The 22,500-nt window shown below is 39.7% G+C and overlaps 1 protein-coding gene across 2 annotated transcripts in view; it reads right to left on the bottom strand.

The window, feature by feature from the left end:
- Positions 1 to 22,500, bottom strand: part of stac (SH3 and cysteine rich domain) — a 71,138-nt gene that overhangs the window by 22,156 nt on the left and 26,482 nt on the right. For both annotated transcript variants that reach the window (XM_061968300.2, XM_061968301.2), the window contains 4 exons: positions 18,744 to 18,825; positions 18,549 to 18,655; positions 5,966 to 6,047; positions 5,617 to 5,684 (listed from right to left, as the gene is read on the bottom strand). In XM_061968300.2, the coding sequence (XP_061824284.1) occupies positions 5,617 to 5,684; positions 5,966 to 6,047; positions 18,549 to 18,655; positions 18,744 to 18,825 (339 nt within the window). The remainder of the gene's footprint in view (positions 1 to 5,616; positions 5,685 to 5,965; positions 6,048 to 18,548; positions 18,656 to 18,743; positions 18,826 to 22,500) is intronic.

The following is a 22,500-nucleotide window of genomic DNA, read 5'->3' as shown; positions in this document are numbered from 1 at the left end:
TTGGGTCTCAAATTGAGCGCCTCATCTCTGTTATTTTTCCTGCAGCGTCTCTATCTGTCTGTCCCTTAGACGAGGCTAATAAACCTGTCGGTGGACGCGTTAACAGCTCGCCGCCAGCTGTGCTCGGCCCGCTAAACGCCGCATCGTGATGCATTAAAGAATCTTTCCTTTTTGACGGCTGGACTGCTTGAAGAGAGTTGTGGATTTTCCTTGTATGGTTATTTGTTTGTTCCAGTGTCTGTGGCCTATTTTCTCACAGAAGACCAAACAAACATGTTGATATAAAAAAGTAAGCAAAAATCTGCACTCCGGGAAAAGCTCCGGCACAAATTCCATTAAACAGAAAAGGCAGATTTTGATCATTACTGTTATGATACTGTAAGTAAGAGATTAAACCTTTTTTATTTTCCTGTCTTACTTTAGTTCTCTTTGCTGAAGAGAATAAAGCAGCAGAGATCCAAGCAGTGAGGTCAAGGCTTGGCTCCATCAGTGCAGGCCAGTGCTTATGTCAGCTCCGATTTGATTTGTTACTGCAGGAAAAATGAAGTTTCCTTCCATTTCCTGGGAACTGAAGCCGTAATGGCTCAAAGCATTTAAAGCATTTACGACAACAGTAGCGGTTCTAGCTTCAATGGCACGCTCTGCGAGACCCCCCCTTTAGCCGATTTTTGTATCGCATTAACAATCCATTACATTATATTGTATCCATGGCTTCATAATGTCATCTTTGGTAGGTTACCTCTTTGACTTTCTTACTTATTTTAGAGGACCTATGATGATTTTCATCTTTTCTGACTTACCAATGCTGTTGGAATGTTCGATATTCAACAATGCCAAAGGCTCAAGTCATAAGGTTCCATGCATTTTGGTGTGAGCTTGCACGCAGTTTTGGACGCCTCTCTTTGCGAGATTGCAATTCGGCTATGTCAGGGGTCGGCAACCCGCGGCTCTAGAGCCGCATGCGGCTCTTTAGCGCCGCCCTAGTGGCTCTCTGGAGCTTTTTCAAAAATGTATGAAAAATGGAAAAAGTTGAGGGGAAAAAAAAAAATGTTTGTTTTAATATGGTTTCTGTAGGAGGACAAACATGACACAAACCTCCCTAATTGTTATAAAGCACACTGTTTATATCATACTTGCCAACCTTGAGACCTCCGATTTAGGGAGGTGGGGGGCGTGATCGGGGGTGGGGGGCGTGGTTGGGGTTAAGAGGGGAGGAGTATATTGACAGCTAGAATTCACCAAGTCAAGTATTTCATACATATATATATATATATATATACATATATATATATATATATATATATATATATATATATATATATATATATATATATATATATATATATATATATATATATATATATATATATATATATAGTTTTGTTTGCATATTTTCAGGATATATATATATATATATATATATATATATATATATATATATATATATATATATATATATATATCCTGAAAATATGCAAACAAAACTGTGTTTAGATAATTGATACTTCAAACTTGCATAAATAAATCTTAAGCAATGTAACATAACTTGGCTTCTGAGAGCTTCAAAATGCCATCCATCCATCCATTTTCTACCGCTTATTCCCTTTGGGGTCGCGGGGGGTGCTGGAGCCTATCTCAGCTACAATCGGGCGGAAGGCGGGGTACACCCTAGACAAGTCGCCACCTCATCGCAGAGCCAACACAGATAGACAGACAACATTCACACTCACATCCACACACTAGGGCCAATTTAGTGTTGCCAATCAACTTATCCCCAGGTGCATGTCTTTGGAGGTGGGAGGAAGCCAGAGTACCCGGAGGGAACCCACGCAGTCACGGGGAGGACATGCAACCTCCACACAGAAAGATCCCGAGCCCGGGATTGAACCCAAGACTACTCAGGACCTTCGTATTGTGAGACAGATGCACTAACCCCTCTGCCACCGTGAAGCCTTCAAAATGTAATGAATAAAATGCTAAAGTTGTTGATAAACAAGCAGTTATTTTAATGATTAAATATGGTCATTTTAAATGAATTATTATGATAATTTAAAATTAATTATTTCAAATATGTTTATTTTAATTCTATGGCTGGATGTAATAAGGAGTCAGAAAAAATACAAATAAAAATACAATTAATTTTGATGTTTTTAGCAAAATATAGTAAAAATGTATTTAGTTTTTTTTTTTTTTTTAATTAGTAAATATATTTATTTTTAGGTAAGATAAACATAATAATACAATTTGTCTCCAGTCTGGATGATTTAGTTCTTGTCACCCTGTTGTCCTCCCGTTGTGAAAAAAGGCTGTCCTCACTCAGGTCCGCATGGAGCTGGAGGCCACGCCCCCTCATCTGAAAATCGGGAGATTTTCGGGAGAATATTTGTCCCGGGAGGTTTTCGGGAGAGGCGCTGAATTTCGGGAGTCTCCCGGAAAATTCGGGAGGGTTGGCAAGTATGGTTTATATTAAACATGCTTCACTGATTCGAGTATTTGGCGAGCGCCGTTTTGTCCTACTAATTTTTGCAGTCCTTGAACTCACCTTAGTTTGTTTACATGTATATCTTTCTGCGACTTTCTAGGACGTGTTTTATGCCACTTCTTTTTCTGTCTCATGTTGTCCACCAAACTTTTAACGTTGTGCATGAATCCACAAAGGTGAGTTTTGTTGATGTTATTGACTTGTGTGGAGTGCTAATCAGACATATTTGGTCACAGCATGACTGCGAGCTAATCGATGCTAACATGCTATTTAGGCTAGCTATATGTACATATTGCATAATTATGCCTCATTTGTAGCTATATTTGAGGTCATTTAGTTTCCTTTAAGTCATATTAATTCAATTTATCTGTATGTAATATGGCTTTTAATTTTTTGCGGCTCCAGACAGATTTGTTTTTGTATTTTTGGTCCAATAAGGCTCTTTCAACATTTTGGGTTGCCGACCCTTTGGCTATGTCATGACGTCAGAGCGAGGTGGACGTACTTATTTAGACATTTATAGCTCCTTGCCCTCTGCTTTAGGCTTCGAGGAAACACAAAAAATGTAAGATAAAGTATTCTTTTCATCTTATCTTGGCATGCACATAATAACATGACATGCAGTCACATACATACTGGTAAAAAGCAGCTTTTTTTATGCACTCCATGAATCGATCGTAGAGTGTGTAGGTGTACCTGATGTTGTGACCGAGTAATTCTATATAATGTTTATTGTTTTTATTCGACTGTGTCTGGAAAAAAATTGCCTTGACAACTTCTACATTTTCAAAATAAATAAATGATGATACTTTTGTAGAGGGCGGGGCGTAGTTTCATTTGTAATCTGGGAACGCCTCCTGAATCGATCATCTTGCAGACAGACTCAAAAAAATTGTTTTAAAAGTAAAAAATTAGCCCCTTTAACTAAGCAATATGAGAGAGGATGGATGGATGGATGGAACTAAGCAATATGAGAGAGGCCGGTATCCCATCTAACATACATATATGACCTTATAAGAGCTGAGCACGGATAAATATGAATCATTTTCCTCCTCATCGTTGTGGCGCCTGTCAAAATAATTGTATCTAAGTTATCAAAAAACTTTGTGTTCCCGGCGAGAAGACAAAAGCTGTCTTTGATCCTACCAAGAAGAAGGCTTGTAAAACTCCACTGTGTAGGATGGGAAGCAACATGAAGGTTCTGTTTCTTTAATGTATTGTAATCCACAGAAAGATTTTGTCTTGACCCGAGAACTACAAAGCGGAGAGGAAGCAGGACCAGACTCCCTTCCAGGCGACCTTTTCTTTGAACTGTTTTACAACCTCTTCTTTGAACTCTTTTACGACCTTTTCTTTGAACCAACCTTTTCTTTGAACTGTTTTTGTAATCAAAGGCGGTGGCTGTTTATGACCCCCTTCCCTTTATAAACAGCTGTTGCCATGTAATCAGGGAAAGTCCAAATAAACCACGCTCTTTCGTCAGAGCGTGGTGACACTGTACAAGGGTACAGGTGTACGCGTTTCTCCTTATTTGAGCCAAATTTAATTATGTCTCTGTTTAATTCCTTGCTTCTTGTCTTGTTTAATAGATGTCATCAGTGTTTGAACCTGACAGCGCCCCCTATAGAATGTCGCGCTGACTAATTGCCCGTGTTGCCCAGAGACAAAATTTCCATTGTGTATCTAACTGGCAAAGTCTGTTAGCATAAAACCAAACTCGGTCTGTCTCCAAATAGTCGACATTTCAATGACTCAATTCGGAGGAGTTTGTTTTGACAGTTAACCTCACAGTTGAATCGTCCCTCTTCTGTGGGAAGGAGGCGAGTTAATAGCTGCTGAGACTTGGTGAAACTTGCCAGAAATTGGACATGGCGCCATAACGCACCGCCTTGCTCCGGAGGTGTAGTTCTCCTCTTGAAAAAGGTAACAATCCTTCCGCAGGTTCACATAGGGATACTTTGTCTAGACTTCTACTTCCTCTATTTAGTCAAGTTTGATGTTCAGCCTCACAAATTGGTTTAGGCTTTTTTTTGAGGTGGACAAAGTCGCAAATGAGATCTTTGTTTGTTCACACTTAAATGAAAGGCTGTATTCCTTTTATAATTACCTTTACCTAACTTTGGAATAGTCACAAATAGGTGCTACATTACGGACACCTAGTCACTAGTTAGTATACACTACTACAGTTGTGTCAAACGTATCAGGCCCGCGAACAGGCCTGATACGAATAAGTTTGCTAACTATAAAAATAAGCCGAAATTTTTGGAATGAAAGAAACTGTTGTTTTAAATGTGTCCACTAGATGTCGCATTAGCAATTCTTTGTATCTTTGTAGATGATGCTACATATGTACAAAATAAACCACATGATGTTAGTGCACCAGTCGAGGAAAATGAACAAACAGCATAAATAACATCCTGTAATTTGATTTCGATATAATTTTTTTATCTTGATACATTGAAAATTAACACCAATGAGTTGACTGATGAACATTATCACATAATTTATTCAGAAAGTATAAATAACGACAAATAAAGGTAGAATACTATTACCGTAACCACACCAAGTAAGTGTAAAAAAAACAACAACATTATGATTTGAACATTTTCAGAATGTGCTTGTTCTATCCATCCATCCATTTTCTACCGCTTATTCCCTTTGGGGTCGCGGGGGGCGCTGGAGCCTATCTCAGCTACAATCGGGCGGAAGGCGGGGTACACCCTGGACAAGTCGCCACCTCATCACAGGGCCAACACAGATAGACAGACAACATTCATACTCACATCCACACACTAGGGCCAATTTAGTGTTGCCAATCAACTTATCCCCATGCTTGTTCTATTTAAAAAAAAAAAAAAAGAAAACAATCTGAAGTTGCCTTTATTTTTAAGTTATCGTGCCGTGATTTTACCAGTTCGGCCCACTTGGGAGTGGATTTTTCTCCATGTGGCCCCCGATCTAAAATTAGTTTGACACCCCTGCACTACTACATGTCATCATCATGTCTTTTTTTTAATCCATGATTAGACTCATCGTTGACTATGGGCAAAATCAAACAAATCAGATTTGACTACAAAAATCTTTAATCAAAGACCACCCTAAACCAAACATTAAAAAATACGAATGTTTCTCACCTCACAGACGTGGGCCGTTCTCTGTGGTTGATGGTAATCATCCGCCCCGTTCTCGATTACCGTGAAAACTGAGTGAAAAAAAAAACAATCAATAAAAATATTATCTTACATTATAGCAGTCTTCAGGTGGTACTATGTCCCCTATAGGATGTGAGCAAAATAGAGATTACTGTTATTTTACAGCACATTTTTCACATTCTCAGCACCAATCAGAAATGTCACGTATCCAGCTCAGTGGGAAAAAAAGAAAAGGTGCTTATTTGATGGATCATAGCACCCTGACATAGTCCTAATGGGAAGTTTTTCACCGATTGTGTCACGACATGGCTTAGTTCTACCAGCAACTCACCATCATCACTGGGCTTTCTCGACAGTTCCTGCCTGCTGCTGTGAGCCACCGCTTCCTCTGGAACATTATCCAAGTCACTGGTCTGCAAAGGCAAGGTATGAAGCCAAAAATTACCACACAAAGAAAAGTTGGATATCAGGGTTTGTGTCGCACAAAGCGAGAACGACAAGAGTATTTGTTTGTGGAAGGTAAGGCTCTACGGCAGTGGTCCCCAACCACGGGCCGCGGCCCGGTACCGGTCCGTGGATCGATTGGTACCGAGCCGCACAAGAAAAAAAAAAAAATATATATATATATATATATATATATATATATATATATATATATATATATTTTATTTATTTATTTTTTTATTTTATTAAATCAACATAAAAAACACAAGATACACTTACAATTAGTGCACCAACCCAAAAAAGCTCCCTCCCCATTTACACTCATTCACACAAAAGGGTTGTTTCTTTCTGTTATTAATATTTCCGGTTCCTACATTATATATCAATATAGATCAATACAGTCTGCAGGGATACAGTCTGTAAGCACACATGATTGTATTTTTTAATGACAAAAAAAAACAAAAAACAAAAAAATACCAGACTTTAAAGACTATAAAAAATGGGATCCATTACCTCCCTGCTTGACACTCAGCATCAAGGGTTGGAATTGGGGGTTAAATCACCAAAAATGATTCCCGGACGTGGCCACCGCTGCTGCTCACTGCTCTCCTCACCTCCCAGGGGGTGATCAAGGGTGATGGGTCAAATGCAGAGAATAATTTCGCCACACCTAGTGTGTATAAGTGTTATAATGAAGGCAACACATGATGTGTCTATTAGCTGTATTAGCCTACTATCAAAATGACTTTAAAATTCTGATATAAGGGTTGTAATGAAGACAACACATGATGTATGTGTCATGATGTACATTAGCTATATTAGAATACAATCAAAAGATGATGCAAATCTTCGTTGACAGACATGTTGTATTTCAATTTTTTATTCTTCACATTTTTGCAACATTGGAAGTCATTAGTAAAATGGAGGCTTCTCACAGGATGAGATAACTCCTGGAAATTACTGGCTTATGTAGGCTCCAGCACCCCCCGCGACTCCAAAAAGGACAAGCGGTAGAAAATGGATGGATGGATGGATGGATATTGGCCAAAGTTATAGATGTGTGTGTCCAAGTTTAAGGAAACGGCAGGCTGTCTTCTTCTAATGGATTTATTACAATCTTTGCAAGCTGGGTAACGTTTGCTGTGGTCTGGAACAACATGGCACACAAACAACTATGAGAAATAAATGCAGCCAATATTACATACAGATAATGCAGATCTGGGCATTCTGCGGCCCGCGGGCCACATCCGGGCCTTTGTGCATCCCTGTCCGGCCCGCGTGAGGCCAATCATAAATTGCAAAATACATTTTAAAAAGTATCTATGTCGAGTGTGCAATACAACGGTGCTGCTTTTGTTTTGAAAAGCGTTATTTGTATTACTTCCGTGTGGACGTATGCGCGTGTGTGATTGTGAGTGAATGTGAACAGCGGCAATCACAAATTACAAAATAAAGTTTAAAAAACATCTATGTCGTGCGTGCAATACAACTGTGCTGCTTTTATTTTGAAAAGTGTTATTTATGGACGTATGTCCGTGTGTAACCTGTGAGTGAAGGTGCACAGCGACAAGTGATGAGACGCTAAAAAGAGAAAAGTTGATGACGAATGGTGTGTTTTCAACAAGACATGGACTGCCAAGTATTTCATTACATAAATTAAAGGTAAAGCTGTGTGCTTAATGTGTGGTACACATGTTGCTGTGTTTAAAGAATATAATTTGAATCGCCACTACACGACGAAGCATGAGGAAAAATACCGGAATCTGTCTGATGAAGCGCGCGCAAGGGAGGCTGATGCGTTGATGGTAAAACTGCAAACCCAACAAGGACTTTTTGCCATATTTCACACCCCCAGAGATGCAGCCATCAGGACAAGTTTCGTCATTTCTCACAAAATCGCCAGAAAAAGTAAGGCGTTTTCTGACGGAGAGTTTATTAAGGAGTGCTTATTGGACTCTGTTGCACTGATATAACAGGTGTTGTGCCAAATAATGCACCCCCGGCGTAGGTTGCACCCCCTGACGGGAGTGTTATATCAACTAAAGCCCACACTTAAAGTTTCCCCGTGCAAGATTGAATCTATTTAACAAAGTTATTTAATAAAAAGCCAAAAGTGCAAAAACAATAATGTTCATGTTGGAGGAGTTGTGAATGAATGAAATATGAAATTCGTGCTGCAGTCACTGCTGGGCCACAACATTAGGTACACCTGCAGACAGATTTTATCAACTATATGTCAGGCTTGTCCCTGACAGTTTGGTCATGTTTGAGTTTTTCCTCTGTCTGTCTTTATTTCTTGTAAGCGCTCTTATTTTTTTTTTTTTTTGAGTGCTGTGTCCCCTCAGCTGTGGCTGACTGGCACCTGGCCACACCTGGTGTCAATCAGCCAGCTACTATTTAGTCCTGCTTTGCCCTCCAGTCAGTGCTGGAGTATTGTCATTATGATTGTCAATGTCATTAATACTTATCGTTGTAGCTGCGTCTACTTCTGTTCACTCTGCTCATGTCATCGTTCCTTCGTGTCACAGTTAGCGTTTGTGCTAGTTTTAGTTCATAGCCAAGTTTGTTCTCCGCCTTGTGAGCGCCTTTTTTTTGCACCCTTTTGTTTGTTCTTGTTTTAGTGTTACATTTAATCATGTTTTCCTGCACCAATCCTGCCTTCTCTGAATCTTGGGGTTCGTCACCAACAACTTGTGACACTATCAAAATTAATATATTGCAAGTTGACAAAATTAACGTCAGTAGCGGAGAAGTCCGCTGAAAAAGGGACACGATAAACTAGTATCATCTTCCCTCATGTCTGTCCCTCGGCTGTGTCAGGTTCCGCGAGTCCGCGCACACACAGACACACACACCCCCACCCCTCAGCACTCAGTAAGCCAGTGTCGACGAATGTAAATGAGATAAAAATGTTGTCAGAAACGAAATCCAATCATATCTAATTTCATCTTGTAGATTAGGTGTGACAAGTTCGGAATATATCCAACCACAGTTCTTTAATAGCATACCTATAGGGTGGGGGTTTGCTATGAAGGACAGCCAATCAAAGGTTTTTCCTTGTGAGATAAGGAAGGTCAATTCCTCACCGGCGGCGCCAAAACAAAAATGTGTGGATTCAACGTGTTCCACATCGTAATATGTGAACACCTGAGGGAAAGTAGAGCGGACACATTTCATTTTTGATACTATATGATGCCATCAGCAGGCGAGTCATCGTGACATTTACACAACTGTAAGTGTAAGCTATGGATATTTGTTGCTTCTACCACACTCATAAAAAATGATGATGAAGGCATGCATTGTAACTCCGTTTCACAACACACACACACACCTGCTTTGCCAGAGGCGTAGCATAAAAAACTGTTTTTAAGTTTCTCTGTGCAAATGTGTGGAGAATACAGACATTTTGAGGCATGAAGCAGCTGACCTGATGATAAACTAGAGAATAATGTTTTTTTTTAATTATTCATAAGACTACAATATCTTTCAGTCTTGTACATATTGACTAAGGTTAAATTCAGTTCAGTTTCAGTTTCAGTTTATTTCGAACATGCATACAATACAATGTATTGCATCACATATTTCCAGTTGTTTCTTTACAGCACGTCCAAAAAGGAGTACGGAGGAGCAGAGCTTATTTAATCATGCCCCTTTTCATGTTGTAGCAATTTTATCCCATTTAATAATTAGGCCATCTAGTAAAGATAAATGTTGTGATGGTTGATAAAATGTGAATTAAGGATACTTTATTTTACTTTGATTTTTTTTAGTATCCCCACCTAATAGATTTCTACCTTACTGTAATCAAAGGGGGTGCGTTCTTCAGTGACCTTAAGAGCTATACCAGCAGGAGTTTAGTCTTCAGGTGGGACACCCAAGTTGTACAAGTCTTGAAGTTGGACACATAGCTAACAACCAAATTCAATGAAGAAGGCAGCAATGTTACTGGAGCATGATGGAACAGCATGTACACGATTCCCCCCTTTACATTTCTGACTGCCCCCTCATACTGTATATGCCTCTCTAAAACCGGCCCTGATCTAAAGTACAGTCGGGGTTTATTGTAAAGTGAAATTTACAAGCGGCAAACTCATCAGTCGGAGTCTCCTCAATCATCTTTGCACTGACGTATGCATTGCCCTGATCACTGACCGTATAACAACCCGTGCCACCTTTCAGGTAACCATCCGCAATTAAGGTAAAGGAGCATATGCACTTAAATAAGTTTTGTGATTAATCTGCAACTATAATGAATGCAAGGATTTTTTGTGATTATTCATGATTATTATGAGTTAACTTGTTATTTTAAGTAAGTAAGCTAAGTATCGTTCTATCTGTGTGCTTTTAATTGTTTTGCAGCTTTCTTTACTACTTCCCAGACCTATTTAGTAGTCCTATTTAACTTGCAAATCACCCGATCTCTGTCTCACCACCCCTTCCTCAGCTAGCTAGCTGCTAAGCTAACGAAGCTAGCACGGAGAAAGGCGGCGCCGGTCAGAAGGAATCTACTCCCCACACATCGCAACCACTTCCCGGAAGACAGCAGGAACTTCACTCGGTGACAGAAAATACCGTGAGTATGGCTTCCTGCGCTTCGTGCACCTTACTCAAGGATAGGCTGGCTCTGCTAGAGGGCCGTGTCCGCCAGTTAGAGCAGAGTAATCTCGTAACGTTAGATGTTGCGGACACATCTGCTAACCATTTGACCCACTCGACGTCCATTGCATCCGGTCTCCCCTAGAGGGGGGGGATCACCTACATATGCGGTCCTCTCCAAGGTTTCTCATAGTCATTCACATTGACGTTCCATTGGGGTTGTGAGTTTTCCTTGCCCTTATGTGGGCTCTGTACCGAGGATGTTGTTGTGGCTTGTGCAGCCCTTTGAGACACTTGTGATTTAGGGCTATATAAATAAACATTGATTGATTGATTGATTGATGATTGATTTTTGACAGCCCTAAATTATTTATGTAATGACCACAAAATATCCCATGCAGACACGACCTGAGAGGAGATCTGCTTTGTCTAATTTAAATGTTGCCAGTCATATTAACAGAACGCCCCGCCTTGTAGGCATAACACATGCCGTGCATAGGGTCCCGTGATCCGTGGGGGGCCCCGTTTTGCGTGAAGAAGCGCATACAAAATGTCAATTATTGAATGACAGCGCACTTTATATCAAATGTTTTACTGCAAACGTTTAGCATGATTATTTGTTTTGTAAGACAGAGATACTGGGTTTGAACCCTGTTCAAAGTTGATTTAGGAAGGTTTATACATTTCGGGTTTACTGGGGTTAAAAATTGTCACTCTGCACTAAAATAATGAATTATTCAACAATGTATTTCCCATGAATTAATTTTAGTACAAAGTAGGGGGGTGGGAAAAAATCGATTCGAATTCTGATCGCGATTCTCACGTTGTGCAATTCAGAATCGATTCTCTTCTTTTTTTTTTTTTTTTTTTTTTTTTTTAATTAATCAATCCAACAAAACAATACACAGCAATACCGTAACAATGCAATCCAATTCCAAAACCAAACCCGACCCAGCAACACTCAGAACTGCAATAAACAGAGAAATTGGGAGGAGACACAAACACAACACAGAACAAACCAAAAGTAGTGAAACAAAAATGAATATTATCAACAACAGTATCAATATTAGTTACAATTTCAACATAGCAGTGATTAAAAATCCCTCATTGTCATTATCATTAGACATTTATAAAAAAAATAAAAAAATGAACAATAGTGTCACAGTGGCTTACACTTGCATCACATCTCATAAGCTTGACAACACACTGTGTCCAATATTTTCACAAAGATAAAATAAGTCATATTTTTGGTTCATTTAATAGTTAAAACACATTTACATTATTGCAATCAGTTGATAAAACATTGTCCTTTACAATTATAAAAGCTTTTTACAAAAATCTACTACTCTGCTTGCATGTCAGCAGACTGGGGTAGATCCTGCTGAAATCCTATGTATTGAATGAATAGAGAATCGTTTTGAATCGGAAAAAAAATGTTTTTTGAATCGAGAATCATGTTGAATTGGAAAAAAAACAAAACGATTTTGAATCAAATCGTGACCCCAAGAATCGATATTGAATCGAATCGTGGGACACCCAAAGATTCACAGCCCTAGTACAAAACATGCATTAAGTTATATTTGACTTTGATTCTAAAAAGTAAAAAAAAGTATTTCGTATAAATAAAAAAGTGTGAAAATGGTTGTAATGGGAAGTGGTTGGCGGGCTCCAAATAGAATTTACCCTGTGTGCTCCTGCATATTAATACAGCACAAATAGCTCACCACTTCTTTCTTTTGTCCAAAGAAAGCTCCAATAATAACAAAAGATGGAGACCCCTTGTCTAATGGTTCTAAACTTTAGAGGGCGCAATAAATGTCACTTTGTGCACGTGTACCGAGTGTAAATAGTTTGAGAGCGGTTTATCCTAGTTTTTCTTGGGTAGACCAGCCAAAATGTCCACACAAAGAAGACATTTACCCATATTAAAGGTTGGGATGTCAAGGGTGATGTCACACAAACATAGGAAGACAATTTTCATGAGCTTTCGAGGCAGTTATGGTTGAACCCTTCGAACTCTGCCGAGCAACCAGAGCCTAAGAGAAACCGTAAAAAGTACTGTGTGTGTGTTTTCTATGCAAGAGGAAAGCATTTTAAAAAGCACATCAGACCGAAATGTTCCCAGCATGTATCCTCTCAAAGTGATTAGTGCCTTTGCATCTAAAAGGGCCACTGTTTAATGCAGAGATGCAGAGGTGGTCTGAGAATGCAGCTCTTATAATCAGTCCAATTCATCTTGAAGGCTGAAACCTGAGTGTTTGCACAACAGCTCCCTTCATGACTGCTTGGACCAGAATGCCTTTATTGGTAGTGTTTATGGCTCCGCAGAGGTGGTATCTATTTGCTCCATCAGCTCCAACATGTCGGAGGCAGCGGGACCAAATAAACAAAGTGTCCAAGGTGTACCAACAGTCGGATGTATGGGTGCTTGATGTGGTTGTGTTAGGTAAGGAGTAGGGAAAGAACAAATGGGATGTTTAAGAACAATGTTGTATACCCGCGTTCTTGTATTGAACAGTTAGAGGTCTGGTTTTTCAGGGAGACTTCATAAGCATTTATTAAAACAGTTCTCAGGTAATTGTTACAGCGTTGGTCTCACTCCCACAAAAGCATTGTCAATTGCGTACGTAAGCACCACTAGTGGGCACCTCCCAAAGCGAGCTTCTGCAAAAGTGAGCCCTGATGAAGAATTATTCACTCTCTTTATAGTAAATGAGCTGACAAGTCCACTGGGTCAAAGAGTCCATGGTCAAACGAGTGATTCACGAGGGTGGGGGCCAGTCCAAGGCTATCGATGAGGGAAATTTTTGTCAAAAGAATGTGTGTCTAATTAATATTATTATTATTATAATTGAGAAACATTATATCAAAGGCTAGTTCCTCCTTTTCAATACCTATGTACAATTATTTAGCTATGTTTTGACATCTTGAGGTTTATTTGGGGTACACATTCAATGGATTTGACATACCAAAAAACACATTCATGTCTCCAAAACAATAGATCGTGATAGTCAGACCTAGTGTTGTAACGATACCAATATTTTGGTACCGGTACTAAAATTATTTCGATACTTTTCGTGCTTTTCGGTACTTTTCTAAATAGAGGGGATCACAAAAAAAATTGCATTATTGGCTTTATTTTAACAAAAAATCTTAGGGTACATTAAATATATGTTTCTTATTGCACTTAAGTCCTTAAATAAAATAGTGAATATACAAGACAACTTGTTTTTTAGTAGTAAGTAAACAAACAAAGGCTCCTAATTAGTCTGCTGACGTATGCAGTAACATATTGTGTCATTTATCATTCTATTATTTTGTCAACATTATTAAAGACAAGTGGTAGAAAATTAATCATTAATCTACTTGTTCATTTACTGTTAATATCTGCTTATTTTCTTTTTTAGTATGTTCTGTTTACACTTCTGTGAAAATGTAATAATCACTTATTCTTCTTTTGTTTGATACTTTACATTAGTTTTGGATGATACCACAAATTTGGGTATCAATCCGATACCAAGTAGTTACAGGATCATACATTGGTCATATTCAAAGTCCTCATGTGTCCAGGGACATATTTCCTGAGTTTATAAACATAATATACATTTTTTTTAAACGAAAGATGTTGTGATGCCAAAAAATATTGACGTAATCATAGTAGTATCGACGAGATACGGCCTGTACTTGATATCATTACAGTGGATGTTAGGTGTAGATCTACCAATGGCGTGTGTTTACATTTTGATGCCGGTGAGCTACGGTGTGTAGTGAAGCATGTTTAGCTATTCCTCGTCCTGCAGGGATGATACTTGTAAGAATCGTACTTTGTTTGTCGCCATGGAGGCGAGGATTAGTGATTTAGAAGTAGCTAGAACACTGCCAACGGCGGATGGACTTTAGCCGCTAGCCAGCTAGCCATGTCTTAAAGCACATCTTCCTGAGGGCGTTTCAGTGTTATAACCTCACCTTTATCTTAAGTTTTTAAGCCAAAATGCGTCCGTTCTCCCTTTTCTGTCTACACACTGTCTGTTTGTAAGTACTCCGTGATTGTGTGTCGCCGAACATGCTCGTCTGCTCGTAAAACCAGCAATGTCATGACGTGACGACTACGCGGGGGTGGGATGCGGGACCGGTACTTATCAGAGGCGGTATAGTACCGAAAATGATTCATTAGTATCGCGGTACTATACTATACCGTACAACCCCAGTCAGACCTAAAGGTGGAAGAGGCAGCTGCATGTGTGTGCGCTTAATTAGTCAGTTTGACACCAAATTAAGTTCAACACAAATGTATACATCCATCCATCCATCCATTTTCTACCACTTGTCCCTTTCGGGATCATGGGGGATGCTGGAGCCTATCTCAGCTGCATTCGGGCGGTCGGCGGGGTACACCCTGGACAAGTCGCCACCTCATCACAGGGCCAACACAGATAGACAGACAACATTCACACTCACATTCACACGCTAGGGCCAATTTAGTGTTGCCAATCAACCTATCCCCAGGTTTAAGTGTATATTTGCATTCTAACAACAACATACAACATGATTGGGCTGTGGTATGTGTGGCATTTAGTGGAGTTGTGGTCTCTTGAATGCATTTGGCATGCTTGTTTGGTTACGAGAAACTCTTGTTGAGACATAATGTGTCAAATTTGGAAAGATAAATGATCTGTTTCAGGGTCAAATTGCTGCCAAAAAACAACATACATTTCTGTGGTTCCCAATATAAATTAACCATGTAATCTGTACGAACCTCATGAGATCAGTACTTCTCTCCCATCCTGTGCCAGATTCAATCCCAAAAGACAATCCTTTTGTGTTTTTTAATTTCAGTTTATCAAAGCAACGCAGAAAAAGTGCCATTACAACACAAAAAAAACATAAAACAAACATAACTTTAAATGAAAAATGTATAATGCGAAGGTGATTTGCGACAGAGGTGTGCCTGTGCATGTTATTACTAAACACGCATATTTGTTACTACTCAGTAGTAAAAGGTTAACACAATACTATCAGGAATAAGGCTCATTTGGAATTAATCCTTAACCTTCCCCTTGTCCCTTAGATAGTGCTACAGACTACGACAAAGTGTCAAAAATACACCCATAGGAATTCGGATGTCGCTAAAGTCTCACTATGTCCTCAACCCTCGTCGTTTGCCAGCAATTATCTAAAGCAGATGCGACAAATGTTTGTTTAATTTTTTTCTTTCGCCTGTTCACATCTTGAAGAAAACAGACGTTTTTGTTGTTGTTTCTGAAGCAGATCAGTTGACGCGTGTTCCCATGGGAAAAAATGCATCCTAGCGAAATGCCGTTATACCTTGGTCTCGCATGTGTTTCCAGACACACTCCTGACTATAATTACATTACTGATGAGACAGATAAGAAAAACATGCAAACGCGTTGCTGCCTGGTTGCAACAAGCGTTTAAAACAGTGGTTCTTAACCTGGGTTCGATCGAACCCTAGGGGTTCGGTGAGTCGGGCTCAGGGGTTCGGCGGAGGTCAAGACACACCCGACTCATCGTGTAAATAAAAACTTCTCCCTATCGGCGTATTATGGATACGGAAACAGCAGAAGTCAGACTGATTTGCAGGTGTGTAATTTGTTGTGAGTTTATGCACTGTTGGTTTTGTTCTTTGAACAAGGTGATGTTCATGCACGGTTCATTTTGTGCACCAGTAAAAAAAACATGGTAACACTTTAGTATGGGGAACATATTTACCATTAATTAGTTGCTTATTAACATGCAAATTAGTAACATATTGGCTCTTAACTAGTCATTATTAAATACGTATTAATGCCTTATTTGGCATGGCCTTATTATAACCCTAACCCTCTAACCCTAAACCTAACCCTCTAACCCTAAACCTAACCAAATAACTCTAAATTAAGTCTTTGTTACTTAGAATATATTCCCCATACTAAAATGTTACTAAAAACATATAACTTTGTCTTGAATTTGAAAAAAAAACATTTTATTTTTCACTAAAGAAGGGTTTGGTGTATGCGCATATGAAACTGGTGGGGTTCGGTACCTCCAACAAGGTTAAGAACCACTGGTTTAAAACATACAATAAACATTTGAAAACATGGCTTATAAACAGTAGCTGTCAATAATTAATCAATAATTAAGCTTATTAATGAAATTTGTAGGATTTTCTTTGTTTTAATGCTTTGTTTTTAGCAGGCATAGTGTAATGTGAAAAACTTGTCATCCCCCTCGATAGCTATAGTGAGGTCCCCGAGCTCACTTCATTTCGAGGGCTGTGTGGCCCTAACGCTTGGCCCTTTCCCCTTACTGGACGGAGAATTTGGACCCCGCTTGATTGACGTGAACGCACAAAACCAAGTGTTAAGGGCTAAAACAAGGGGTAAGGGGGAGTATTCGGATTTGAGCCTGAGTGTTGAAAGAAGCAAAAAGCCAAAGAAAAAGCAAATGCTTTGCATAATCACTGAACTGAGGTCTGACGCAAATGTTTTGTCTCTTTAAAGATGCACTATCAAATTCCAAATTGTGCTAACCTTTGAAGTTGTGGTCATTAGTCAGACCATCGACTGGACGAATGCAATAGCAACTACGAACTAACTTCTTGACTGTTGTAGAGGTTTGAAATTCAACATAAAGGCCTGATCTACTAAAGGTTTGCGTGTCTTAAAGCACATGCAAACCTAATAGCACACGCAAAGCTGATTTCCTAAACTCGTACGTAGAGGATTGTGTCTTTTGTGTCTTATATGCAGAATATTTGATGATTATTAGAACGCTTGCAACAAAGGGAGGGAGAATGCAAATGCAACTATTTGGCACACACAGTGTGATTCATCAAGACAAAAATCGTTCTGTGGCCGCTTGCCCCTAGAAAGGACGTGTAAACTGTCAGTTTGTTGCTGCTTGTCAACATATATATGGACTGTCTATTCACCAATATCAATCTATAGCTGCTGGATGATTTAAGAGGCAAATTAAAACAAATTCAATTGATGAATTTTGGTGTCTGCTTTTATTTTAATGACTTCTTGCAATATGCATGTTCTTGCGCCTGGAACATTCTAGAACATGCTCACAGTTGGTGCCAGTGTCTCCCATGAGTGCACCTTCAGCGCTCTAAAAAAGTGGGTTCCATTGTACATGCACTGCAGGATTGCTTCTAAAATGCCCAGAAAAAGTGGTACATGTCTGCTGCATGCTTCAAAACATCCATCCATCCATCCATTCATTTTCTACCGCTTGTCCCTTTTGGGGTCGCGGGGGGTGCTGGAGCCTATCTCAGCTACAATCGGGCGGAAGGCAGGGTACACCCTGGACAAGTCGCCACCTCATCACAGGGCCAACACATATAGACAGACAACATTCACACACTAGGGCCCATTTAGTGTTGCCAATCAACCTATCCCCAGGTGCATGTCTTTGGAGGTGGGAGGAAGCCGGAGTACCTGGAGGGAACCCACGCAGTCACGGGGAGAACATGCAAACTCCACACAGAAAGATCCCGAGCCCGGGATTGAACTCAGGACTACTCAGGAACTTCGTATTGTGAGGCACATGCACTAATCCCTGTGCCACCGTGCTGCTTTAAAACATACTGTAGCAAAATGCCACAAGTAGGAGCATCATAACATGAATGTGCAGTAAATGAGTGTCTCCATGGGGACAGCCGTTTAGTACACGCAAAAACCTAATTTCAACTGCACCAGTTGTTAATTGTACACACAGTTTTAATAGATTACACGCAACGAACTCACTCATAGTACACGCAATTTTATAATTTGCACACACTGTTTAGCGTGTGGTTGTTTGGATCTTAGTAGATCAGGCCCTAAATGTCTAAATTTGATCACAAAAGATAACCTTCTGCACGTTCTTACCGAGTTTCCTTGGGGAGATTCCGAGCCACTGGCCCTCTTGGCCTTTTGAGCCAAAGACGTCCCAAACCTCAGGGCCTCGTAGACGGGGTCTACCTTATTGCCACAAGCTGTACAGGAGCACAAAAATTGATAAATGCCTGAGAAAGAGAGCAACATTGACGACAGTATTGTATTACGGAGAATTAAGCTGCTCACCAATGGGCATGACTTCTTTGATGCAGCCGTACTGTTCCTGGATCAGTAACGGGGAGCTGTAGTATCGCCGAAACCCTTTTGGCTGCGAAGGCATAGGGAAACAGCGGGAAAATTAGTGGCAAGCTTTGGAGGACTGGTTAATACACATGTTATATCCATCCTTCAAGTTCTGGGATAATTGGACAAAGAGTGAAGGGTTACCTTTTTCTGCTTTTTTTGACCCTAAACAAGATTTAGGTAGTGACGCCATTTCTAGGTCTGGTTTGATAAAGTTGCAAATTAAATTGAACCCTCTACGGCTCCAAATCTCACTATTTACTTAAAAATATAAACACTGCACATCTCAATCAACTTGAACGTGGTCAGTGCCTTCCCGAGCATGTGCCCAAATCAACCGCATAGAGTGTTTATGCCAGCTGGAGCCAGACCTGGATTCATGTTTGATGTTTTGGACAATGGCAACATTACAGATCTGTTGATTGATTGATTGATTGAAGCTTTTATTAGTAGATTGCACAGTGCAGTAAATATTCCGTACAATTGACCACTAAATGGTAACACCCGAATAGGTTATTCAACTTGTTTAAGTCGGGGTCCACGTAAATCAATTTATGGTAAGTGTATGTCTTCCCACTAACCCCGTGAACCAACTTTGGTGTTATTTGAGGGATGATGCAAATGTATTCTATTGATATGGCCTGTATGTACAGTAACTGTAGACCTTAAGAATGTAAAGTAATAGCACAGTCTACACAGTGAGATGTCTGTGGATGGTCTCATTCATCCAGGTCATTGTTTTCTCAAGGCATTTAATTTATATCAACAGGACTGTTCAGTTTGTTCTAATATTGATCATGATACATGCAACACTTCATGCCTGTTATTTCAACTACAAACACGGTTGAGCTAGATGTGTACAAACAAAACATGAAATGTGGGGTAATACTTTAAATATACTGTAATATGATTGTTCATGTTTTTTAGTTAGTACAGATTGGTGTCCTATCGCATTGTGTTGCGTATTACAAACTCAAAAGCGATTCAGGTGCTAACGCAGAAGCTAGTGCCGATGCAAAGCGATGTGTTACTATGCTAGAAAAACAGTACCTCAATGTTTGCTCTTACAGCTGCCAGGCTGGTGACAGGCCCAAACATGAGGGAAAACATTTCTCCCATCCTCTCCTCTCTTCACTGGCTCCCAGTGAAGCGCAGAGTGAAATTTAAGATCGTCACTTATGTCTTCAAAGCGCTCAATGGTCTCGCCCCAGCTTACATTAAAGATCTCCTGGACCAACCCACCAGCTCCAGGCTTGGTCGTTGCCTTAGATCGGACAACCAGATGACACTGAAGGTCCCACGGTCAAACCTAGTGACAAAGGGAGACCGTGCTTTCTCAGTGATGGCACCTCGGCTATGGAATAAGCTCCCTCTGAATATTAAGTCCGCCACCACTCTGAACTCTTTTAGAGCACAGCTTAAAACTCACCTCTTTACCGCAGATGACTTTTGATTTATGTGTTCATTGTGAGTCTTAAATGTTTAGTTTAGATTCCTTTGTGTGTCTCAGTCTCTGTTTCTGTTTTTTTTGTTTCTCCACTTGGTCTGCGCCCCGGGCTGATGTAACAGTTGGTTGGGGGCGCATAATAAATGAAAATAACATAACATAACATAACAATAACAATGTTGCTACAGCTTGGTTAATATACAGGTTACGGAACGTAAATTAAGTATTGTTCGCGGTTTTTGGATGGATTTTTAGAGTGAAAGGTTTGCTTCCATCAGCTGCATTGCCAGCCATCTAGAACGAGCAGATTATTACATATTAGAATGCAAAAAAAACCATGTGTTTTTGTCGCTCATAAACACTGAACAATAGACAAAATTCCCTAAAAAAGTGCAGCTCCCCTTTAACAGACACAATTCACTTTGCACACGTTTAGTAGATCAGCTTTGTGTGTGCTATCAAGTTTGCACGCAAACCGACAGTAAATCAGTCCCTTAGACTTAGATTGGTCAGATTCAGTCTAGACTGAATTGACTAGATCTGACCAACTTAGACTAAATTGACTAGGTCAGATCTAGTTGATACTAAATTGACTAGATCTGAGCAATCTATGAATATGAACTGATGAAGCCTGGTCGAATGAGAGGGGAAAGGTCTTCGAAGATGAACTGAACAGTCTAGTTGTGATCGATTGAATGCCCTAAGAACACACAGTGACTGCGAGGAAAACCTTCATTTGTTTCTGAATGCATCCATTCAGCCAGAAATAATCTTTCTAGGCAATAATATTGTCTGTAATTGATAAGCATTGTGACTTTGATGGCTTTTCAGAAATGAGAGGTTCGTTAGGGTCGGGAAAAGTAAACTCTAACTAAAACTACTAAGGCTACTGACACTAGCAACACAACTCTCTAATGAGAAGCTGCAAAGCAAGACCACGCTTCAAATGTAGTCATAGAAATAGTTTCAGTTACTGAGCAAGATAATGGAAAAATGATGTGGATGAGCACACAGAATTCCACCTCCTGAAATTGCTTTACATCTGAATTAAAAGAATGAGAGCGATTACAGTCTTAAATCATGCATGACCGTCATAAATCATCAGCCTATTCCACGGATGACAGTCAACAGTGGAAAAAGTGCAAGCTAAAGTTTTGACTGGGATTCGGAGTTCTTTTTCATAAGCCTGGTTTTACGAGTCAAGGTCTTCAGACATGTATTATTCACCTGCTCCATATGTTATGTCAGTGCATGTTTTTTGGCAGCCACTTCCCCAGTTATGTGAGAGGCAAGGCACCAAAGTGAACAACAAAACCATGACAGATTTGTCAACTATTTCATTCGTGTCATTGTATTAGAGTAACATACGAACAGCTTTGTGTTGGATCTCATTAGAATGTTGCAGGTGTACCTAATGTCGTGGCCCGTTGCACGTATAGCGACAGAGAGGGTTTCTCAGGACTAACAAGCACGCCTGCAAGAAGCGTCCAAGTTTAGAGTTGAATTTAGAGCTCTGTCCCGCTGGGGAAATTTTTGTCCGCTTTGACCTCGCGACCTCATTTTCCACTCCTGAGAGCCGATCACATCATCGGGCCCTTCCCCGCTCATCGCTTTATTGGAAAGATGTCCTGACGGGATACACCGGATCAGCAATTTCACAAAATTTAATTTCTTATAAAAAATGGTTATCATTGATTCCTTATGTTATCACCGTTCAGTTAAAAAAAAAAAAAACATACAAGGGCGCAAACATGCAGTATAATCGAGCAAGGAACAGAGTTTACTTACAGCAGTCCTTCTCAAATAGTGGGGCGGGCCCCCCTGTGGGGGTGCGTTGCAATGCCTGGGGGGGAGTGTGACCTCGGGGAACATGCTTTTTTTGCCGTAACAGAATATGAAGCGTACCTAGTACTTGGACAAGGAAAGACCTGTGTGTTGTTTCCTTTAAATGTTGATAAGCCTACATTGTTATGCAGAGGTATAGTTAGACATTTTTTATAGACAAATTATACTCTTTGTAGTCACGGCGGAGAGTGGAAATATGTATATATTTGTGTATGTATATGTGTATATATATTGTGTATATATATGTATATGTCTATGTACATATATGTATATATGTATATGTATGTGTATGTGTATATGTATATATATATATATATATATATATATATATATATATATATATATATATATATACATATACATATACAGGTAAAAGCCAGTAAATTAGAATATTTTGAAAAACTTGAT

The sequence above is a fragment of the Nerophis lumbriciformis genome, linkage group LG08, assembly GCF_033978685.3.
Source record: "Nerophis lumbriciformis linkage group LG08, RoL_Nlum_v2.1, whole genome shotgun sequence".
In the NCBI taxonomy this organism is placed as follows: Eukaryota; Metazoa; Chordata; class Actinopteri; order Syngnathiformes; family Syngnathidae; genus Nerophis; species Nerophis lumbriciformis.
Note: the sequence above shows the minus strand (reverse complement) of the source record. Positions and strands in the feature narration are given on the sequence as shown.